The 20,948-nt window shown below is 45.0% G+C and overlaps 1 protein-coding gene and 1 pseudogene across 3 annotated transcripts in view; one reads left to right on the forward strand and one right to left on the reverse strand.

The window, feature by feature from the left end:
• The window catches only part of STX8 (syntaxin 8), a 241,010-nt gene that overhangs the window by 51,629 nt on the left and 168,433 nt on the right, over nucleotides 1-20,948 (forward strand). For both annotated transcript variants that reach the window (XM_082678912.1, XM_082678911.1), the window contains one exon: nucleotides 12,359-12,451. In XM_082678912.1, the coding sequence (XP_082535038.1) occupies nucleotides 12,359-12,451 (93 nt within the window). The remainder of the gene's footprint in view (nucleotides 1-12,358; nucleotides 12,452-20,948) is intronic.
• On the reverse strand, nucleotides 3,347-3,922 carry LOC309838192 (ADP-ribosylation factor 1-like; annotated as a pseudogene). Its single transcript has one exon. The product of its transcript is annotated as an ADP-ribosylation factor 1-like (transcript).

A 20,948-nucleotide genomic window follows, 5' to 3' on the forward strand; every position in this document is an offset into this window, starting at 1 on the left:
TTGAGTTTCACATCATTAGGTATGTTGTTAGCTGTGGGGGTTTTTGTTTTTGTTTTTTTTTTGGCTGCATTGCATCTTTGTTGCTGTGATCGGGCTTTCTCTAGTTGTGGCGAGTCGGGGCTACTCTTTGTTGCAGTATGTGGGCTTCTTATTGCGGTGGCTCCTCTTGTTGCGGAGCATGCGCTCTAGGCACGTGGGCTTCAGTAGTTGTGGCACGAGGGCTCAGTAGTCATGGCTCACAGGCTCTAGAGTGCAGGCTCAGTAGTTGTGGTGCATGGGCTTAGTTGCTCCACGGCATGTGAGATCTTCCCGGACCAGGGCTCGAACCCATGTCCCCTGCATTGGTAGGCAGATTCTTAACCACTGTGCCACCAGGGAAGTCCAGCTGTGGGGGTTTTGTAGGTATGAAGTTGAGGAGCTTCCTCTCTATTCCTAGTTTACTGAGAGTTTTTATTAGTAAGGGACGTTGGATTTTGTCTGATATGTTTTCTGCATCTGGTGATATGATCATGTGATTTTTCTTGTTTATCCTGAAATCCTACGTGTTGGTCCATGGTTTCACCCATTAGCTGTAAACAATACATCTGTGTCCTAAAAAGCACCACATGTCATAGCTGATGGTTGATGGGGAAATTCCTTTGATGTGGTACAATTTTGATGAGATGATTTTGGAGACATGAGGATGCCTTAATGACACTGATTTGTCATGGCTGCAGCATTTGAACTTGTATAAAAAGGAAATCTGTAGGTCTATAACCTGGCAATGTTTTATAACCCTGTATATTAAAGATGGCTTTCTCATAAAATCCTGAACCACACAGCCCTATGGTCAAACATTTGTGATGTTTGTGCCTCTGCTTTTAAAGGTGCTGTGACGGACAGTTGGCATGCCAGGGTTCGAGAAGAGTGGATGGTTTGAAGTGCTTGCACGTACCTGTGCAAAATCAACTGGCTGCCTCTGTTCCTATTTTACTGTAAATTTTATGGTACTGTTCCTGTTGCATTCTCCAGGGAGCTTCTCTCTAAACAAACACCCCCCACACACTGCCCCCGCAAGTGGTGGAGATGCTGGTGTCTGAGTTTCCTGGTGTATCCAGGAAATCATTTTAAATCAACTATACTCCAATAAAAATTAATTTTTAAAAGTTGCCAGAAATGAAAAAGTGGACATCAGTGCTGTTTACGATGATGTGTTTCTGCTTGCTTTTTCTTTTCTGATTTTAGTTGTTTGTGTCCTTTCTATTTTTTCATAGTTGGCCTGACCAGGGGCTTACTGAACTTACTGATCTTTTCAGAGAACCAGCTTTGGTTTCATTGATTTTTTTTCTCTCTTGATTTCCTGTTTTCAGTGTCATTGATTTCTGCTCTAATTCTTAATATTTCTTTCCTTCTGCTTATTTTGGATTTAATTTGCTCTTCTTTTTCTAGTTTCCTGAGGTGGGAATTTAGACTATTGATCTTAGATCTTTCTTCTTGTCTAATATATGCATTTGCTGCTATAAATTCTCCTCTATGCCCTGCTTTTGTTGTATCATAAATTTTGATAAGTTGTGTTTTCATTTTCATTTAGTTCAAAATATTTTTAAAGTTCTTTTGAGACTTCTTTGATCATGTATTATTTAGAAATGTTGTTTAATGTCTACGTATTTGGGAATTTTCCAGCTATCTTTCTGTTGTTGATTTCTAGTTCAATTCCGTTGTATTCCGAGAGCAGAACTGTATGATTTCTGTTCTTTTAAATTTATTAAGGTATGTTTTATGGCCAAGAATGTGGTCTATCTTGGTGAATGTTCCATGTGAGCTTGAGAAAAATGTGTATTCTGCTGTTGTTGGATAAAACAGTCTGTAGATGTCCATTACATCAGCTGATTGATAGTGGTGTTGAGTTTAACTATGCCTGCTAGATCTGTCCATTTCTGATAGAGGGGTGTAGAAGTCTCCAACTATGATGGTGGATTTATCTCTTCCTCCTTGCATCTCTATCAGCTTTTCGTCTCATGTAGTTTGCTCTGTTAGGTGCATACACATTAAGGATTGTTATGTCATTTTGGAGAATTGACCCCCTTATCATTACATAATACTCTTTAACCCTGCTAACTTTACTTGCTTTGAAGTCTGCTGTGTCTGAAATTAATATGGCAGCTCCTACTTTCTTTTGATGACTATTAGTATGGCTTATCTTTCTCCATCTATTTACCTTTATTTTTTTAATAGTTAAGAGATTTTATTCTAATAGCTGCAATTACACTGCTTGCTTGTCAAAATGAAAACTGAAAACAAGTATACGAAACAGTTGATTACTAATTGTGTATTGAAAGCAGTAAGAGGTTCTGCAACACCAAAGTAAAGCAGTTCTGAGGTTTTCCCCAAGGTAAAGGTTAACAGCTCCAGCTTCTTTAGTGTTTATCAAAATACAAAAGAAAAAAGTAGAGGTTATTTTCAATGGCAAATCTGACCCTTGCAGGCTGAGGGAGTGAAAGCACTGGGGCTCCGAGGGGCTGGGGTTCAAGGATGACCACCTGTGCTCATGCTGGTGGGACCCCAGAGAGCCCGGAGCAGGCAAGCAAGGAGACGGCAGGGCTCCTGCTCCAACCAGAGCGTTCCAGCCAAAGTGCCCCATGCTGACCCAGGAAAGGCTGGGGTTCCTCCAAGGGGTCTGAGAGAAGTGGCTGCAGCCTCCAGCCCATCTCCTGGGCAGCCACGTGAGCACAAATGCTATGGGGTGTGGGATGACCCGAGACGGAGCAAATCACAGGGACCTTACTGTGACCGTGCAGAATGGATCATGGCTGGTTCTGCCCCACTTCACATTCCCAACAGGAGATAGACCACCGGTGGACTGGACTCAGGCCATTACTACAGAACCTACACTAGGCCCATTTCTCCCTTCTGTGTGTTCAAGTGTTCTCCTTGTAACTATTATAAAAAATGCACCGAGTTTGGGTTAAAAACCAACCACCAAAATGGATCTCAACACAGATCTAAAGCCCAAGAGGAGGAGCGTCCGGCACATCTGCAACAGCAACCCCTGGATGACCCGTGTGCCTAAAATCCCTTCTCAGTACTAAACAGTGGGTTGATTTTCTTTTTACAATTAAAACAAAAAAAAACTGAGTAATATTGCATAGGAGTACCAGAAACTGCCTCATTGGAGACAAAAACTATTTGGATTAAATAAAAACCCAGTTGCAGGCAGCGTCTGCACATGTACAGCACGGTGAAGCACACCGTGACCGACCAGCATGGAGACAGCTTCTGGCACTCTCACCCCAGGGGCACATTTGCCACATGAGAGTAAAGCGAGGGTAGGAGGAGGGAGTGAATGGGGAGGAGAGAGGAGTACAGCTCACTTCTGGTTCTGGAGCTGATTGGACAGCCAGTCCAGTCCCTCATAGAGCCCATCCCCACTGGTGGCACAGGTGGCCTGACTGTACCAGTTCCTGTGCCTCAGAGCGTAGACCCAGCTTGTCCGTGACCTCAGCTGCGTTCGTGGCATTGGGGAGGTCCTGTTTGTTAGCCAACACGAGCAGACCAGTGTCCCTGAGCTCGTCTGCTGCCAGCATCCTCATAAGCTCCTCTCGGGCCTCATTCACACGCTCCCTGTCTTTGCTATCAGCCACAAAGGTGAGACCTTGTGTGTTCTGGAAGCAGGGGCACACGGAGGCTGGATCTTGTCCTGGCTGCCCACGTCCCACACAGTGAAGCTGATGTGCTCGTATTCCACGGTTTCCACGTTGAAGCCTGTAGTGGGAATGGTGGTCACGATTTCACCCAGCTTCAGTTTGTACAGGATGGTGGTCTTTCCCGCAGCATCTAGGCCCACCATGAGAATAGGCATTTCTTTTTTGCCAGAAAGGCCCTTGAAGAGGTTTGCAAAGATATGCCCTGTGCTGTAGACTGGTGGGAGCGACACTGGGCACAGAAGCCCTTGGCGGCCGTGGCGCAGCTGCTGCTCGAAGGCAGGCATTGGTTTCGCTCCCACTCAGTCCATTTACTTTTAATCCATATATTTCTTTATATTTAAAGTGAGGTTCTTATAGACCACCTATAGTTGACTCTTGTTTTTTGATCCACTCTGACTGTCTTTGTCTTTTAATTGGTGTGGTTTTACTTCTTCGTTTCAGTCTGGATGTCTTTTTTCTTTCTTGCCTTATTACACTTGCTACAACCTCCAGTACAGTGTAGGAGAGCAGACATCCTTGCCTGGTTTCTAATCTTATGGAGGAAGTATTCATTTGAAAGCCAGATGTGAGTTTTTCTTTGTTCAGTTACTAGATATTTCTTTCTGAAAATATTCTTGAGATTTTTTTGTTGTTGTTGTTGGCTGGGATGCAGTTATTTGGGTCTTGCTTTGTCAGGTGGACCACAGCAGTGTTTATTTTAGAGTAAGGGTCAGCAAACCATGACCTATGGGCCACATCTGGCCCACCACCTGTTTTTATATGGTCTGCAAGGTAAAAATGGCTTTTCCATTTTTACATGGTTGAAAAGAGGCAAAGAATATTTCATGACTTTTAAAGACTGTATAATATTCAAAGGTTAGTGTCCATAAATAAAGTTTTATGGAAACACAACCGTGCTCATTCATTTATTAGTTATGGATGCTTTCCTGTGACAATGGCAGGGTTGGGTAGCTGCACAGGAGACCATATGAACCAGAAAGCCTAAAGTACTTGCTCTCTTGCCCTTGATAGAAAATGTTTGCAGACTCCAGTCAAGAGGTGATTTCCCTCACTTCTGTGCCAGAGCCATTCTGCATACCCTCTGATGCCCTTTGAATTATGAGGTGACCTGGTGGGTAGGGATAGGAATTACGTGTGCAATTCCTGTGAGCTCAGAGAGTTATTCCTTCTAAGGCTTTCAGGTGGTTCTTTCCCCAGCCTTAATTTCCTCACACATCTGCCCTGATCAACGTTCACCTGAAGTCTCAGGGTGGACCCTGTGCAAATCTCCAGCATTCTCTCTCTGTGCAGCTCTCTGGTACTGTGCCCTACGTACTGTAGCCACCTGGACCTGTTTTTTTGCATTCTTAATTCGGGGAGACTGCTGGGCTCTACCTGGGGTCTGCCTTCCCCACACCATAGCCTGGGAACTCTCAAGGCGGTGTTGTGGGGCAGAGAGCTCCTCTCATCTGTTTCCCATGTCTCGGGGACCACTGTCCTTCATTTCCTCATGTCTGCATCTTGAAACTGTTGTTTTGTATATTTTGCCTGTGGTTTTGTGTGTTGTTCTCCAGTTGTTTGGGGCCAGAAGTAAATCTGGTCCCTGTCCGTCCCTCTTGGCTAGAAGCAGAAGTCTAACTGTGTTTTGAACTCCCTTTTCACAGTGAAAGCATCTAGGGAAGGAAGCCCTGTTCCTCCCAGGTCACTCTAACTCTACGTATTTCACCCGTTTTCGGAAGTAAAGTGAAGAAATTAAGAACAAGGCCGATTTTACTTTTCAGGATTCATGGTTCCTGAAAGGAATGTCTTACTAGCCAGTACTAGTGAATTTTCTGGGCATGGTTGCTTTGTACCCAGAAAAACTTTTCGGTCAGGAAAAGTATCCCTGCCCCCGAGGAGGTGCCTCATTCAGAGATTGCTGTAGGCTAGGTGTGAGAGGACGCCGCGTGCAAGTGTTTGTATTGTCTCCAAAACCGAGAGCACCCTTACTGAGATGCCCACCCTTTGGAAGCCGGCTGGCTTTTGGGGTTTGGTGGGGGGGGAGTAAAGGAATGGAGGGAGAGAAGCAGCATATATTATAGGTCAGGATGTTTCTCTACTCTTCCCTTTGTGTTTTGAAATGCTCTATCCGCCCCCCCCCCACTTGATTTCCTAGCAAGCTGTTTTTCAGGGATAAACACAAAAATGGAAGTCATCTTTACACGAAACCCTCATTAGTCTTTTCTCTGCCCCAGGAACCTTGGTGATGCGCTGAGGTTACCATGGCTTTGCTTCCTGGCCAGGTCCTGCACTGGAAAAAAATACACAACCACAGAGCGTCACTTCTGACTTCCTTTTGCCCATGGAATCTGTTAGCCTTTCTGTACTTTCGTTGACCTTTAGAAAACACTTGGAAAATCATCCTGAATGACAGTTTTTTTGGTAGAGCTTAGACTCGAGGCAATGAATGCCTTCCTTCCCTGACCCGGAAGCTAGGCCTCGTTACAGCCAGTTAGCCGGCCTCAGCTTCTGTGCTGCCATAATTTGAGGCGCGAAGGGACGTTCAGCAGAAGATGGATGAGGTGATGACAATAACTGGATCACCTCAAAAATCCCTGTGAGAGGGACTTCCCTGGTGGTCCGGGGGTGAGGACCTGGCGCTTCCACTGCTGGGACCTGGGGTTCAATCCCTGGTCGGGGAACTAAGATCCTGTAAGCTGTGCGTTGCGGCCCAAAAAAAAAAAAAAAAATCCCCGTGCTAAAACAAGGGGAGGTGCTTTTTTGGTCAGTACAGACCCGTTTCTGAGTCAGCTGGCGGGTGGCAAACATTGGAGAATTGTTCTACCTCTCCCCAGGAAGTCTCTGTTGCTCGGGCTTCTTAATTAGTTCCAACTATTCTTGCCGTAGTCTATAGACGTTCTTTCTAGATTCTAGCAGAAAGTTGTGCATTGGTTCTGGGTTTCTGTGTTCTTAGGTCTCTAAGTATTTTCATAGAAATAGCGGTGGGGAAGGTGGCCGGCCGGGCTGCGTTGTACCCTGGCACATCTAAGCAACTCATCTTTGAACACTTGCAATCATAACCTCACAGATTTTTCAAGATAACCTTTCTTGCAGCTGTCACCTAGACCAACATTCCTTCCCCCTCAGATCTTAAAAACATCTGTTCCTAGAACTTGCTCTAAGAGTCTTTCCAATATAGTGATTATCTTTACCCAGCTTGACCTTATCTACTTCCCCTTCTTCAAGGAGAGCTCCTATATATCACATGTGGGAATTTCCATCCCTCCTCTCTGGGCACTGGACAACACAGCATCAGCTACTTTTTCTATTACCTAAACTCAGAGAGCTGTCTAGTATTAACGAGGAGTCCTTCCTTATATGTGTAGCAGAGACTGTATTTCTTCCTTCTACAGACCTAGAGGGTCTTCTGTGGTCATTCCTTGGTTTAAACACCTTTATTAAATACTTGCTCTGTACCACCAGTTGGGCAAAACCATAGGAAAAGAAGACACAGCCCCAGCCCTTGGGGCTCTTGTCATGTGCTCAGTCGGGGGCCTGAGGTTACAGTTCTTAAGAATGTTCCTTGGTTTTATTTACTTGTTAAAATGTTGGTAACTTATTGCTTTTGACAGTTTCAAACATATGAAAAATGAAAGTGGAGAAAGTAAGATAATGATTCCGTCTTACCCATCACTTGTTTCAGCAATTATCAACCCATAGCCCATCTCGTTTCATCTATATGTCTACCCACCTATCCGTCCCTGGATTGTTTTTGAAGCAAATCCTAGACATTGTACAATTTCATTGGTGAATATTCCAGAATATAACTCTAAAGCATGTCTGCAAAAGATAAGGACTGTTTTTAAAAAACAAAAACATAACCACCATGCCATTATTACCCTTAATAAGTTAACAATTCTTAATCTGAACACCGACTGGATATTTGATTTCCCTGATTGTCCCATGATGGGTTTTTTTTCAGGTTGTTCAATTCAGGATCTGAATATGGTTTGTACATTGCAACTAATTGTTGTGTCCCTTAAGTTTCTTTCTTTTTTTTTTTTTTTTTGCGGTACGCGGGCCTCTTACTGTTGTGGCCTCTCCCGTTGCGGAGCACAGGCTCCACACGTGCAGGCTCAGCGGCCATGGCTCACGGGCACGTGGGATCTTCCCGGACCGGGGCACGAACCCGCGTCCGCTGCATCGGCAGGCGGGCCCTCAACCACTGCGCCACCAGGGAAGCCCCCCTTAAGTTTCTTTAGTAGGTAGGTGCCTTTGCCAACTCTTTTTTTCTTTGCTGTTTCTTTGTTGACAAAACAAGAGCATTTGCCCTATAGTTTCCCACTATCTAGAATTGCTGTTTGTATCCACACACATTGTTTAATGTGTCCCTCTGTCCCACATATTTTCTGTAAATTGGTAGTTAGATTCAGTGGCTTGATCAGAATGACGTCTGTTACTTTCGACAAGAATACATTATGATGACTGTCCCTTTATTTTTAATCTACAGCCACCAGATTGTCCTCCCACAATTACATGGTATTTAGTTAGAAGATGGTTTTTCTGCATGTCTTAAGATAGGAAGTAGTCAAACACCTAACTGTTCTGAAGCGATTTTTCAAAAAATGTTTGTATTGGTTTTCTACTGCTGCTATAATAAATTAGCACAGACTTAGGGACTTAAAATTCAAGTTTATCATCTTATAGTTCTGTAGCTCAGAAGTTCCATACAGATGCTACTGGGCTACGATCAAGGTGTTGGCAGGGCTGGGTTCTCTTCTGGAGGCTCCAGGGGAGGATTCATTCCCTTGCCTTTTCCAGCTTTTAGAGGCTACCCACATCTCTTGACTCCTGGACACCTTCTTTCGTCTTCAGTGCCAGCAAGTTGCATCTCTCTGACCCTTCTTCGTGCCTCCCTCTGACCACAGCTGGGAAAGATTCTCTGTTTTTAAGGACTCATGTGATTAAACTGGGCCCACCTGGATAATCCAGAGTCCCCTCCCATCTCCAATTCCTTCCCCTTAATCACATCTGCAGGGTTTCTTTTGCCAGGTAAGGTCATATATTCACAGGTTCCCGGGATGAGGATGTGGACATCTTTAGGGGTCGTTATTCTATGTAGTGCAGTGGTCATCCAGTTTTTAAAGTCAATACCATTATAAAATTGAAGAATGATTAATAGAGTATGGTATGTTGCAGATGATCTGTTGTGATATCATAATGATTTAGGGTATCGATAAGGTAGGGTAGATTATAGTAATGAGCTGTGATTACAACATCGTAGTAGTTTTACATGGTTCTGGGTGGCTGTCTGCATGGGTCTTGATAATCGTTGATATTTTTGCAGGTAGCAGCATTTTCTTTGGTTCACTGGCTCTAAGATGACCACACTGCCTCCCCTTAGAAATGCTGCTTTAAGACTTGTAGAAGCTCAGAAAATGGTACAAATGAACTTATTTACAAAACATAGTCACAGATAACAAACTGTAACAAATTTATGGTTACCAAGGGGAAACAAATTTATGGTTACCAAGAGCGATAAATTGGGAGACTGGGATTGACATATACACACTACTGTATATAAAATAGATAGCTAATAACAACCTACTGTATGGCAAAGGGAACTCTACTCAATACTCTGTAATGACCTATATGGGAAAAATCTAAAAAGGAACTTCCCTGGTGGCACAGTGGTTGAGAAGTCCACCTGCCGATGCAGGGGACGCGGGTTTGTGCCCCGGTCTGGGAAGATCCCACATGCCGCGGAGCAGCTGGGCCTGTGAGCCATGGCCGTTGAGCCTGCGCGTCCGGAGCCTGTGCTCCGCAACGGGAGAGGCCACAACAGTGAGAGGCCCGCGTACCGCAAAAAAAAAAAAAAATTCTAGAAAGGAGTAGATATATGTATATGCATAACTGATTCACTTTGCTGTACAACAAAAACTAAACATTATAAATCAACTATACTGCAATAAAAATTTAAAGACTTATAGAAGCCCAAGTCATCAATATTATTACATACACAGCATCTCTGTATCTGGACCTTCTGTGTTTCTGAATTATAGGATGAAAATTTATTGTAGCACTTAAACATAGTGAGGAGGTAGTAAGTTCTTATAGAAATGATTTGAGTAGAGCAGGATTTTTAGCCCTCTTTTTGTTTTGCATTAGCAAGATAACCTCTAGGTAGTAAGGCAGATAATGAGTCAGGGTTAAGTGAAGAGTGTAACATAGGTATTTTTCATTCGTAATCTATGTCTATACTAGGTAAAGCAACTTCAGGACTTTAATGATTTTTTCCCTAATTGAAAACCATAGAGGAATCTCCTTTTCTCTTTTTATATTGTTTTACCTTTTAATTCGCATTGACACTTGCCCCTCAGTTCTACAATATATATAGTTTATTTGGGGGATGCATTTGGAATTTTACTGTAACATCGGTCATCCTATAGCAGCACTAGGTTGATGATAGATTTTTCTTGGAGGCCATCCAAGAGGTTGTTACTGAAGACCAAAAGGACCTCATTATAAAGTGATTTTGCTATAAAATGGTCCCTTGGAATGATCCCTAGAGACAGCAGGTCATTTGTACAGTTAAAAGAGCATGTAGTGTCAAAAATCGTTACTAAGGGGTCCTTACCGCACACCATTAGTTTAAATAAATTCCAGATGAATTAACAAGTTGTGTAATGGCTTAATCCCATAAAAAGACTAGGAAAAACTACATAAGGAGATGTTAATGTGATCCGGGGCAAGAAGACCTTTATGATTTCTGCTTTTGTAGATCGCCCTTCATGTGAAACAGACATTTAAAAAAAAACAACCCATCAACGAGTGGAGCCACGAATGGCATGTTACCCTCACCCAGCAGAGCGCTTGGTGGAAAGAGTCGTTACACTCAGCCTTGGAATGTTCTTTCCAATGCACCTGCAAGCAAAGGGATAAAGTATTTATAAAGAGATTGGGATTGTCTAGAGTTTAAAAAAAAATTTTTTTGAATAAAGGATCTTGAGTAACTTGAGTTCTTTTCTCTTTAAATTTTCAAAAATTTAGAAAGGTAACACAATTTTTAAAAGCAAAAATGCTATCTTACTATACATTGTTTTGTATTCTGCTTTCTTTTTTAACCCAATAAAGTGTCATGAACTTCTTTTGAAATCAAAATATACCTGTACAATATCACTTTTCACGGCCATATAGTGTTTCCCTCTACGGCTGTACTCTGTGTTTCGCTTGTTTGTTTTGGCCTCACTGCATGGCTTAGTGGGACCTTAGTTCCCCGATCAGGGATTGAACCCGGGCCCCCCGGCCGTGGAAGCGTGGAGTCCTAACCACTGGACTGCCAGGGAAGTCCCTATACTCCGTTTTTAAACCAATCCCTGTGTTTGGGCATTAGGTTGTTTCTAATTCTTCACTATTATAAGTGTATCTATCTGGGTCCAATCAGGAGAAAGAAATTTCAACATGGAAAATGTAGTGTACGGAATTACTAACTATAACGGGGTTAGAGTAATGAGGGGTTAGCCAGCAGGAAGTAAAGAGACAGAAATAGCAGGTAGAAGGTGTAGTCACTCCCCTGTGGAGACAGAGCACCCACAGCAGTACCCCCAGGGTTGAGGTGCAGATCAGGTAGAAGAGGGCACAGCTGGGGTTCACTGGATTTCAGAGAAGTCGCTGTGGTGCCGAGCTGGCGGCACTGCCTGGAGATCGGTCCTTAGGGTACTAGGGAATACAGTGCACAGGGAGGCGTCTAATTGGAGGCACTCTATTCCAAAACTGCCCAAGGAGGGGGTGTGTTGGGAGACGTTGCTGGCCTTGGGGTGCTGCTGGCCACTGCACACCAAAGGAGCTGCCAGCATGGCAGGAGTCTGTCAGGAGAGCACTGGAGCCAGGAAGCAAAACCCGTTTCCCCTGCAGTATCTCTGCAGTCTCCTCCACCGCCAAAGCTGGCAAAGGAAAAATTATTTAAAGGACCCAGATCCATTTTCACAGAGCAGTCAGAAAAGGGTGAGCCTGGAGCTGAGAGACGATAAATTGAAAAGCGGCAAAGGAAGCAGTGTTTCAAGGAGTATCCTTGTATATACATCATGGCATACCATCCAGATGTTTTGTTGCACACATTTCCTAGACATAGAATTGATCAAGAGGTAGGCACGATTTGCTCTCTAGAAAGATGTGTTAACTATCCTCCTGTGATTTAGCACTTAGAGCTTCTTCACACTTTACTTAACCCTGGGTGTTAGCATTCTTTTTAATGCTTACAAATCTGATAAGTCAGGAAAAAAACACCTCAGTATTGTTTTTTGTTGATATTTTTAAAAAATTAGCGATGTCAGAGCTTTTTCCTTTTTTATTCTTTTGGGCGTTTCCTATCTATATCCTTTGCCCATTTAAAAAATTGGAAGATTGTCTTATTGATTTGTACATGCTCTTTATATATCAAGTATCAGAATGTTTAAATGGTTATATAGTCAAATCTTACATTCATTTGTAATGTTTAAAATGTAATTCATCTGGAAATCATTTTAGTTTAAGGTCTGAGGGTTATAAGTGTTTAACTTTTTAATTTTGTTCCAATTGTTCCAATAATGTTAACTATTTTCTCTCTTTTCCTGACTGATTTCAAATGTTACTTTGATCATATATTGAATTGTGTCTATTTCTAGACTTTAAATTGTTTTCCTTTGGTTTTTAGTGAGTTGTCTCACTTTTTCTTTCAGAACAGGACGCAGGCCTTGATGCCCTTTCCTCCATCATAAGTCGCCAGAAACAAATGGGGCAGGAAATTGGGAATGAACTGAATGAACAAAATGGTAAGAACACGTCTGAAATTGACCAGATTTGCCATTTAATATAAATGCTAAAGGCTTGTCTAATTGTTAAATGATTTTACTATTACAAAACACCTGAAGTAGTTGAACAACAATGGATTTTTACATTGATAGTTTAATGCAATTGAGGGTGGTTTGTGGCAGATTTAGATTGTAGTTACTAAACACTAGGAAAAGAAATTCGGTTAAAAGATGTCCAGTTTTCTGTAGCTGCTTTTAAAAATGCTTTGTTTTGTGATCTGTTTGTCCTGTGGGCTCTCCTTATGTGGTCACGGGGTGAAGTGGCTCAGTGCGTCGTACACCAGTGCAGAGGCAGGGCACACTGAGTTGTCCTCCACACATCGTGGGGGGGCGGCGTTGGCTCCTCTTCTGTCATAAATACCAGGCTGCAGGGCGAAAAAATACTTGAAGATGTTTTTATTCAGGGCTTGATGTGACAAACCTGGCTGGAGAAAGATTAGTTTGCAAACCCACAAGCAGGATGGCTTGGGAGAGACAGCTTTCAGTCAGGAGCCTACCCAGAAGGCTCTTGTGCTTGAGGTATGTGGTTGAGGGTACAGGGGCATGAATGGAAGATGCAGCAGTAGGAGTGGAGAAGAGCGGATGGAGGCAGGGGACTGATGGTGCTTTTACTGCATGGACCCTTTCAGGGGAATGGGGGAGGGGGGGTCGCTGGTTTGTGAGTGGAGATCCTAAGTCTGGTTTGGACCCGTCCAATGAGAGATGCCAGTGAGGAATCCGAGTCACAGCGTCAAGTGGACAGTGGGAGATAAGGTACTAGAGCTCGGCGAGAGGACAGGACCAAAGGGAAGAGATGTGAGCAGCTTCAGCAGCGAGGTGCTGGGTGGAAGCAGAATAGTTGAGTTTCAGCGAGGCAAGCGTTTATCGAAGGCCCCTACTAGGTGCTAAGCCCTTTAATCTGTGCCGTTTCATTTAATCAGCGCATAGCACTGGGAAGGTGATGTTATTGCTGTTTGTCAGAGGTGAAGCCCAGAGTGGCTGAGGGACCCCGTAACGTCACCTCAGTTGTAAGGGATAGAAATGAAATTTCACACTAGCTTCCTCTCTAAGGAAGACAAAATGGGGAGAGAAAAGTAAAAAGTAAAAGGTTTCAGCTTGTGTCATAGTATCATGGAGGCTCACGGTGGAACGGCTTTCAAGAAAGGTTACCCTGTATGGGCGAGCATTGGAGCCCTGGGAGCGGGCACGTGCTCGCTCCAAAGCAGGGCTGCACCTGTCAGGTTATACAAGTCCCACTTTTCTTCATCTCTACAAAGACTGAGTTCATCTGTTGCCACAGTACTATTCCATTCATCTGTCATAAATGAATAAAAAGTTAATTCTATCCATCTGCCATCTGTCATAAATAAATAGATCACCAAAGCAAATGGAGAAACCCTCTAGCTCTACCATCCTAATAGAGGTTCTTAATGGTTTAAGGGCAGAGAGGAGGACAATTCAGTCCTTTCCTGATGGTGCTGATGTGAATGTACTAATTCATGTACTTGCATCTAACTCAGTTATTGGCCAGTTCCTTCCTTGAAAGACAGTATTCATAAGAAAATTAGCTCTGTAGGAAATCTGCCTGTCAGAGGTATAATTGTTCTTTATCCCAAGGAAATTTAGCCTGTTGAGTGGGTCAGTCTAGAAAGGACGCTAGCCACACACTGGTAAAGCACGTGCATCCTGTGATGTGCTCAGATAAGCCATGTCTAGTAACCGTGGTCCATGGTCAAGGATGGATGGTGCCTACTTTGGTGAGGTGACTTGCTGACTTCCCGGATGAGGTCTCCGTGCATTTTCTTGCATAAGCAATCACACTGGCACGTCCTTATCTTGTTCAGTAAGCACCATACTTTGCTGCGTATTAGAATCACCTGAGGACCTTCTCAGCCTCCAAATCCCAGGCCATACCTGAGCTGGTTTTCTGTTGTTGCTGTAACGCATTACCACAAACTTAGTGGCTTCAGACAGCGCAACCCCCTCCTCATAGTTCTGGAGCTCTGAAGTCGGCTATGGGTCTCATTGGGCTAAAACCAGGTGTTGGAAGGGCTGCATCCCTTTCTGGAGGCTGTGGGGGAGAATTAATTTCCTTGCCTTATCCAGTGTCTAGAGGCTGCCTGCATTCCTTGGCTTGTGGCCCCCTTCTCCACCTTCAAAGCCAGCAACGGTGAATTGAGTCCTTCTCGCATGGCATCACTCTGACTTCTAGCTTCTGTCTCCCTCTTCCTGTTTTAAGGACCTTTGTGATTATGTCCGGCTCACCCGGATAGTCCAGAATAGTGTTCCTATTTAAGGTCAACTGATTTAGCAACCTTAATCCATCTGCAACCTAATGCCCCTTGGCCGTGCAACCTAACATTCTCAGGTTCCGGGATGTAGATGTCTCGGGGGTGGGGGGCGCTGTTCTGCCCAAGCATCAGTACTTTTTTAAAGCTCCCCAGATGATTTCAGTAGGCTGCCAGGTTTGGGAACCAGTGCGCCTGTTGAATATGCTGAGAGAATGTATTTAGTACGGTACTGTTCCCTTGCCTCTCGTATGCTCACATGACAGATGGAAAGCCCACCCGTGCACAGACCCTTCGCCTGGTTATATAGTGCACATCTGCCATCCTAGTCACGGAGACTCTCTCTTCCCATCACACGTTTTACCCCCATCCTTTCCACCTCTTCCTCTGTGCCTCCCCGGCCTTCATCTCCGTTCCAGACCCGGATGCACATATGGGTACATAGACAAACATGAGGTATTTTTCCATGAGTTGCCAAGATTAGCTGGGTTTTCTCTGTGGTGGCCTCCCACTGAGATGGCAGCTATGCTGGTGGTTTTCTGTCGTGCACATTTGCTCCTCAGAAATAGGGCAGAGTCAGCCATTTTCATTCATAGGGACAGAGAGACTCTCTGAGGATAAAAATGATATTCCTGCTAGGACTGTGATCAGCCTTTATTCCTTTTGTCAAAGTCAAGAAGGCCATTATGTCTAGAGGTGTTGAGAACAGGCTTGCAGCCCCATCTGGATTTTTATTGTGACCCGAGCACATAATGAGGCGTCTGGGACCCGGGAGGTTTCCACTTCTGGTTGTAAATATCTCTACTTGGTTTATTGACCTACTGAATTATCCTTTTGGTTTTCAATAAACGAGAGAAACAATAGGCTAAGATACTGGCCAGCCAGGCCATTTTTGGAATCAAGTATCCAGACCTTACTAACAAAATACAGTACATGGTACTGAGAGGGTAACCACAAAGCCAAAGGGTTGAATTATCATCACTGTAGGAATCTTCTCAGAGAGAGTTAAAAAGGGCCTGGCCCACACCAGTAATTACCCTGTTCCCGTGCCCGTGACCAAGCCTAATGAGGAAGAGGATAGGCAGCTCAGTGAAAAGGCGGGTGATGGGAGACCTGCAGGTCTAGTGGATTTGGGGGGTTGGCATCTGCTGAAGGTGGGGGGATGCAGGAGAGAGGGGTGGGTGGAGGGCCGAGCCAGGGAGATTGCCCCGTGGGACCACGGTCCACAGTGAACCATACGGGTGGCTGGGGGCAAAGGGTTCGTGTCAGGCTGACTGCCCAGATGCTGTTCCGAAGTGCAGCTGTGGTACAGTTTTACTGAAAAACCCCTTAAAGTTCCTGCTCAAGAGGACGGGGCCTTTGGAAAGGAACACTAAAACAAGAAAATGAATGGGACTGACTTGACTGAAGTGTAGGTCTTTCTGAGACCCGATCTGGGCGTTGGCCAAGCTGTGAAGCCGGTTCCGAGGGAGGAGACAGCACCGGGAACATGCTGCGTCGCTAACCTCTGCCAGTGTGTGCTGGTCCTCCTCATTCTTTCTGATGTTCAAATATCCCCAATTCGGCCAGTCCTTTCGACATTTCTCTGTCCATCTTTAAACCTTTCCTTGCTTTCTGGAAGAATCCACGGTGACAGGGAAAGCCACTCATCTCTACCGACAGCATAAGTACTGGGACTGAGGAGACCAGGGTGTCCTTTGAAAGAGCTAGACAAAATGATCAAAGATTTCACGTACACGTCAGTGAATTACCATTGTAAGGGTCTGTTAGAGCTCCTAGCTGCATTTTCATGTTGAAAGCAATGTGGCAGGCTGAGTAATAGCTCCCAAAGATACCCACATCCTGATCTCTGGAATCTGTTTCCTTTTATGACACAAGGGACTTGGCAGGCGTGTTAATCCATTGAGGATCTTGAGACGGAGAGCTTATCCTGGTTATGTGGTTGGGGCCTAAATGTAATCACAGGTGTCCTTCTCAAAGCGGGAGGCCAAGGGACTTCCCCGGCAGTCCAGTGGTTAAGACTCTGCACTTCCACTGCAGGGGCCGTGGCTTCAATCCCTGGTTCCCACATGCCGCCAGGCGCGGCCTCAAAAAGAAAGAGGCTGAGAGAGCTTTGACATGGAAGCGCGGCCGTGAATGACTGAAGCAAGGTGGTGTGATACTGGCTTCAAAGATAGAGGCAGGGGTGCAGGGAAGACAGCTCTAGAAGCTAGAAAAGGCCAGGAAGTGACCTGTCCCCTAGAGCATCTGGAGGGACACCCTGATTTCAGTTGAGTGAAACTGATTTTGGACTTCTGATCTCCAGAACTATAAGAGAGCGATTGTATATTGTTTCAAGCCACTAAGTGTGTAATCGTTTGTTAGAACAGCAACAGGAAACTAACGTAGGTAATCATTGTCTTTTTGTCAGTTGTCAGCGAACTCAGGTTCACCCCTCTTATGCTAGAAAACATGTATTGACTCCTCCAGGTGTCTAACTCCTCTTCCTTCTTGAGGAGCTTTCTTTGAAGCGGGCTTCACAGAAGGAAGTTTGCAGTTCTGGGGCCCCAGTCAACCTCTCAAACCGCGTAGCACTTTAATAACAGAATTTAATTGCAGACTTTAGTCTTGTACTGGTGGAATGTGTGGGCATTTGGGCGAAAGAATCTCTTTGTGGAATATCTGGTGTCAGAATTTCCCAGAGTCCAGTAGGCCAGCTGATTTGAGGTAGCACGGAGAGAAGCAGTTTAAACTTAAAATATGCAACTATTAAAATATAAGGTGTGGTAGAAGTAAAAGTGACTAGCATTTGAAATCTGATTTCACAGCACTACGGAATCTCCTTATTCAGTTAACTTGTGTGAGCAGGAAAATGATAGTTGATAAGAAGAAAAACATTGAGCAAAAATGGTGCAGGTGAAGCATGAGCACGGCAGAAAGTTATGAAGGGGGGGCGCTTGAAATGTTGACAGTCGGGAAGCATCGCTGTAAGAAGACGACTTGTTCAAGCCAAGGGCGCTGTAGAGTACTTCATTTTGGGCCTTGTCCTGGTTCAGTGCTCTGTGATGTAACACAGGCACCTTCTCCACTTGGCCTTCCTGATGGTGAGATCATATACTAGCCGAGCTCAGGGATCAGAAGATGTGCTGAAACAATGCCTCCCAGCTCTGCCAGTGTGTCAGATGGTGGCTGTGGCGGGGATGATGTCGTCTGATGCTGCACCCCCAGAATTCCAATATGCTTGCCCTTTGGAGGAAGGCAGACAGACAGAAACTGCTTTCCTTTAAAGGAAATGTACAATGGTTTGAGGTCCAGGGAGTTTGTGGTACTGCTTGGCAAGTGGTAAGTGAGCAGGGCCACACCCCGATCCCACCGCCCAGAGCTCTGACCCAGGAGAGCTGAGCCTAGGACTTGGAGCGCATGTCTCCGTGCCATCGGACACTTTACGGACCAAGCAGGCTTTTATGGATTGACGAGGGGGCCTGACCGCGGCCCGCCCCGCCCCGCCCCCAACTTTGGGATATAGACACATACCTGTCTGGTGGGGAAGGGTTTTCTCCAAGTGGCTGTGCTGATCTGGGTTCAGGTTTCCTGTATTGAGATTTCATTCGGCTGCTGGGGTTCGTGGAGTAGCTTCGCAAGGCTGCATTTCATTCATAGAGATCTGTGAGTTCCTTAGTCTCAGAGACTCTTAGGATGGAGAGGAGCTTGTGAGGTCCCTCCCCTCCCCCGCCCCCTGCCATCTCTTCATCTTCGGGAAGAACTGCACTCAGTCGCCCCGACCTACGGCCATCTCTGCTGCCCTCTGGTCACTTGGAGGCACTGTAAACCCTCCTGTGCAGAAGCAGCGGCAGCCGCAGCCCATCTGTACACGCATGTGCACGTTTTACTCATTGGCTCCGTATCTTTCCTTTATCTGGATTAAATAATCTTGTTCCTAATAAAAAGAGACCTCATTAAGCCTAGTGAGGTCTGTCCCCAAATCCAGAGTAATATTTTTCCTTCCTTATTAGTACATTCTCTATTCATTCAGCAAATACCGAGTGCCGACTATATGCTCAGCTCTGTGCTGGAACCCACGTATCAATCAGCTGTGGTGAGACTCGGTTTCTGCCCTCTGTTCTAGAGGGAGAGGCAGACGTTAGACAGCTAAGTGCACAGATGCCCAGTTAGAGACGTACAGGGCACCATTACAACATAGAACAGAAGACCCTGACGTGTATTAGGATTAGGAAAGCCTTCCCCAAGGACATGATCTATGTACTGAGATTTAAAAGACCATTTCTAACAGAGGAAACAACATATGCAAAGGCCCGTATATGGAAAGGCGGGTAACACGGTTGAGAAACGTGGGAGAAGGCCACTGATCCCAGAGTCCAGAGAGCCGGGGAGATGAGAACTTGTTAGCAGGCTGGAGGGGAAGGTGGGAGTCACTGTGTAGGTGCGACCTTCGACCTATCTATACAGTGACCTAAACATCCATAGGGTTGGTGTCATCTGTTATGTAAAATTACTGTTTTCTACTTTATCAATCCTGTAATTTCATCTGTATAATTTACTTTTTAAAAGGGAGATACAGCTCTATCTCTATACTGTTTGCATTGTCCCGTAGCAGTTAATGCGTCTAAACTGAGAGTTTAGCCACTTTTAGGGAGAAGAAGTAAGTACATTGGCAGTGGGGCGTTTATTCTGCAGATGCTGACTGAGTACCAGCTGTGTGTATGGCCCTTTATATGGAAAAGCAACAATTACAACTCAAAACCAGAGCCCCTCCCTTACTGCTCTTAAGTCTAGCCGGGAGAGACAGACATGAAACGAACACTCCCCCAAATCAAGGTGTTTTCTCACATCGTGGGATGTGCTGTCAAGGCAGAGACCAGGCTGCCCGGGCAGGGGATGACAGGGAGGTCTGGGTTCAGTTGGTGGCTGAGGTTACAGGACCTGGGCCAAGGTGGGCCAGTGAAGCGGGGAGGGCAGGTGAAGCATTCCAGGTAGTGCCAGGACCTTTCACGTGAGGCCTCGGAGGTCGCGGAGAGCCTTGCAAGTTTGAGAAATCCGAAGAAGGCTTTTGTCGCTGGTGGGGTGGGTGATGAGGCAGACGCTCCAAGATGAAGTTGCAGAGAGGGGTTCCGAGCAGGGCTGGGATGCTTCACAGCGTGAACACCTAGTAAGCCCTGAAAATTACGGAGAATTTGTATTTTCCTGGGAAGGACAATCAACAGTCTGAGTCAAGAAGCCGTTATGTTAATGGTCATTTTCTTTTCTTTTTTTTTTTTTTGGCCACACCATGCGGCTTGTGGGTTTTAATTTTATTTATTTATTTATTTTTGGCTGTGTTGGGTCTTCGTTTCTGTGTGTGGGCTTTCTCTAGTTGCAGCAAGCGGGGGCCGCTCTTCATCGCGGTGCGCGGGCCTCTCACTGTCACGGCCTCTCTTGTTGCGGAGCACAGGCTCCAGACGCCCAGGCTTCAGTAGTTGTGGTTCACGGGCCTAGTTGCTCCACGGCATGTGGGATCTTCCCAGACCAGGGCTCGAACCCGTGTCGTCTGCATCGGCAGGCAGATTCTCAGCCACTGCACCACAGGGAGGCCCGGCTTGTGGGATTTTAGTTCCCCGACCATGGATTGAAGGCCGGGCCCTCAGCAGTGAGGTCATGGAGTCCTAACCACTGGACAGCCAGGGAGCTCCCTGTTAACAGTAATTTTGAACGGCACTATGGCTCCATGCTAATTAATACCATTTCTTTTCAAACATACGAAAGCCTGTGTACATCCTCCTTCAAATGCCACTTTTACCCTCCACAGATATTGATATTTAGTGCTGTTATTTTAAATTACTCCATTACATTTCATAATTGCCATTGATTTTGCTTTTTAACTCATTGTTTCTAAATTTCCAAACATGTTTTTTAAACCATCTTCTAAAATATTTTTCCACTTTTATTGAGATATAATTGGTATACAGCACTGTATGAGTTTTAGGTGTACAACGTAATGATTTGACTTACATTCATCATGAAACGATTACCACAATAGGTTTAGTGAACATCCGTCATGTCAGAGAGATGCAACATTAAGGAAGCAGGGAAAAAAATACCTTTTCCTTGTGATGAGAACTCTTAAGATCTACTCTCCTAACACCTTTCATATACAGTGCACAGCAGTGCTAACTACCATGTTGTATGTGACATCCCTAGTGCGTACTTAGCTTGTA

This window comes from Grampus griseus (assembly GCF_964374135.1).
Source record: "Grampus griseus genome assembly, chromosome: 20".
Lineage (NCBI taxonomy): Eukaryota > Metazoa > Chordata > Mammalia > Artiodactyla > Delphinidae > Grampus > Grampus griseus.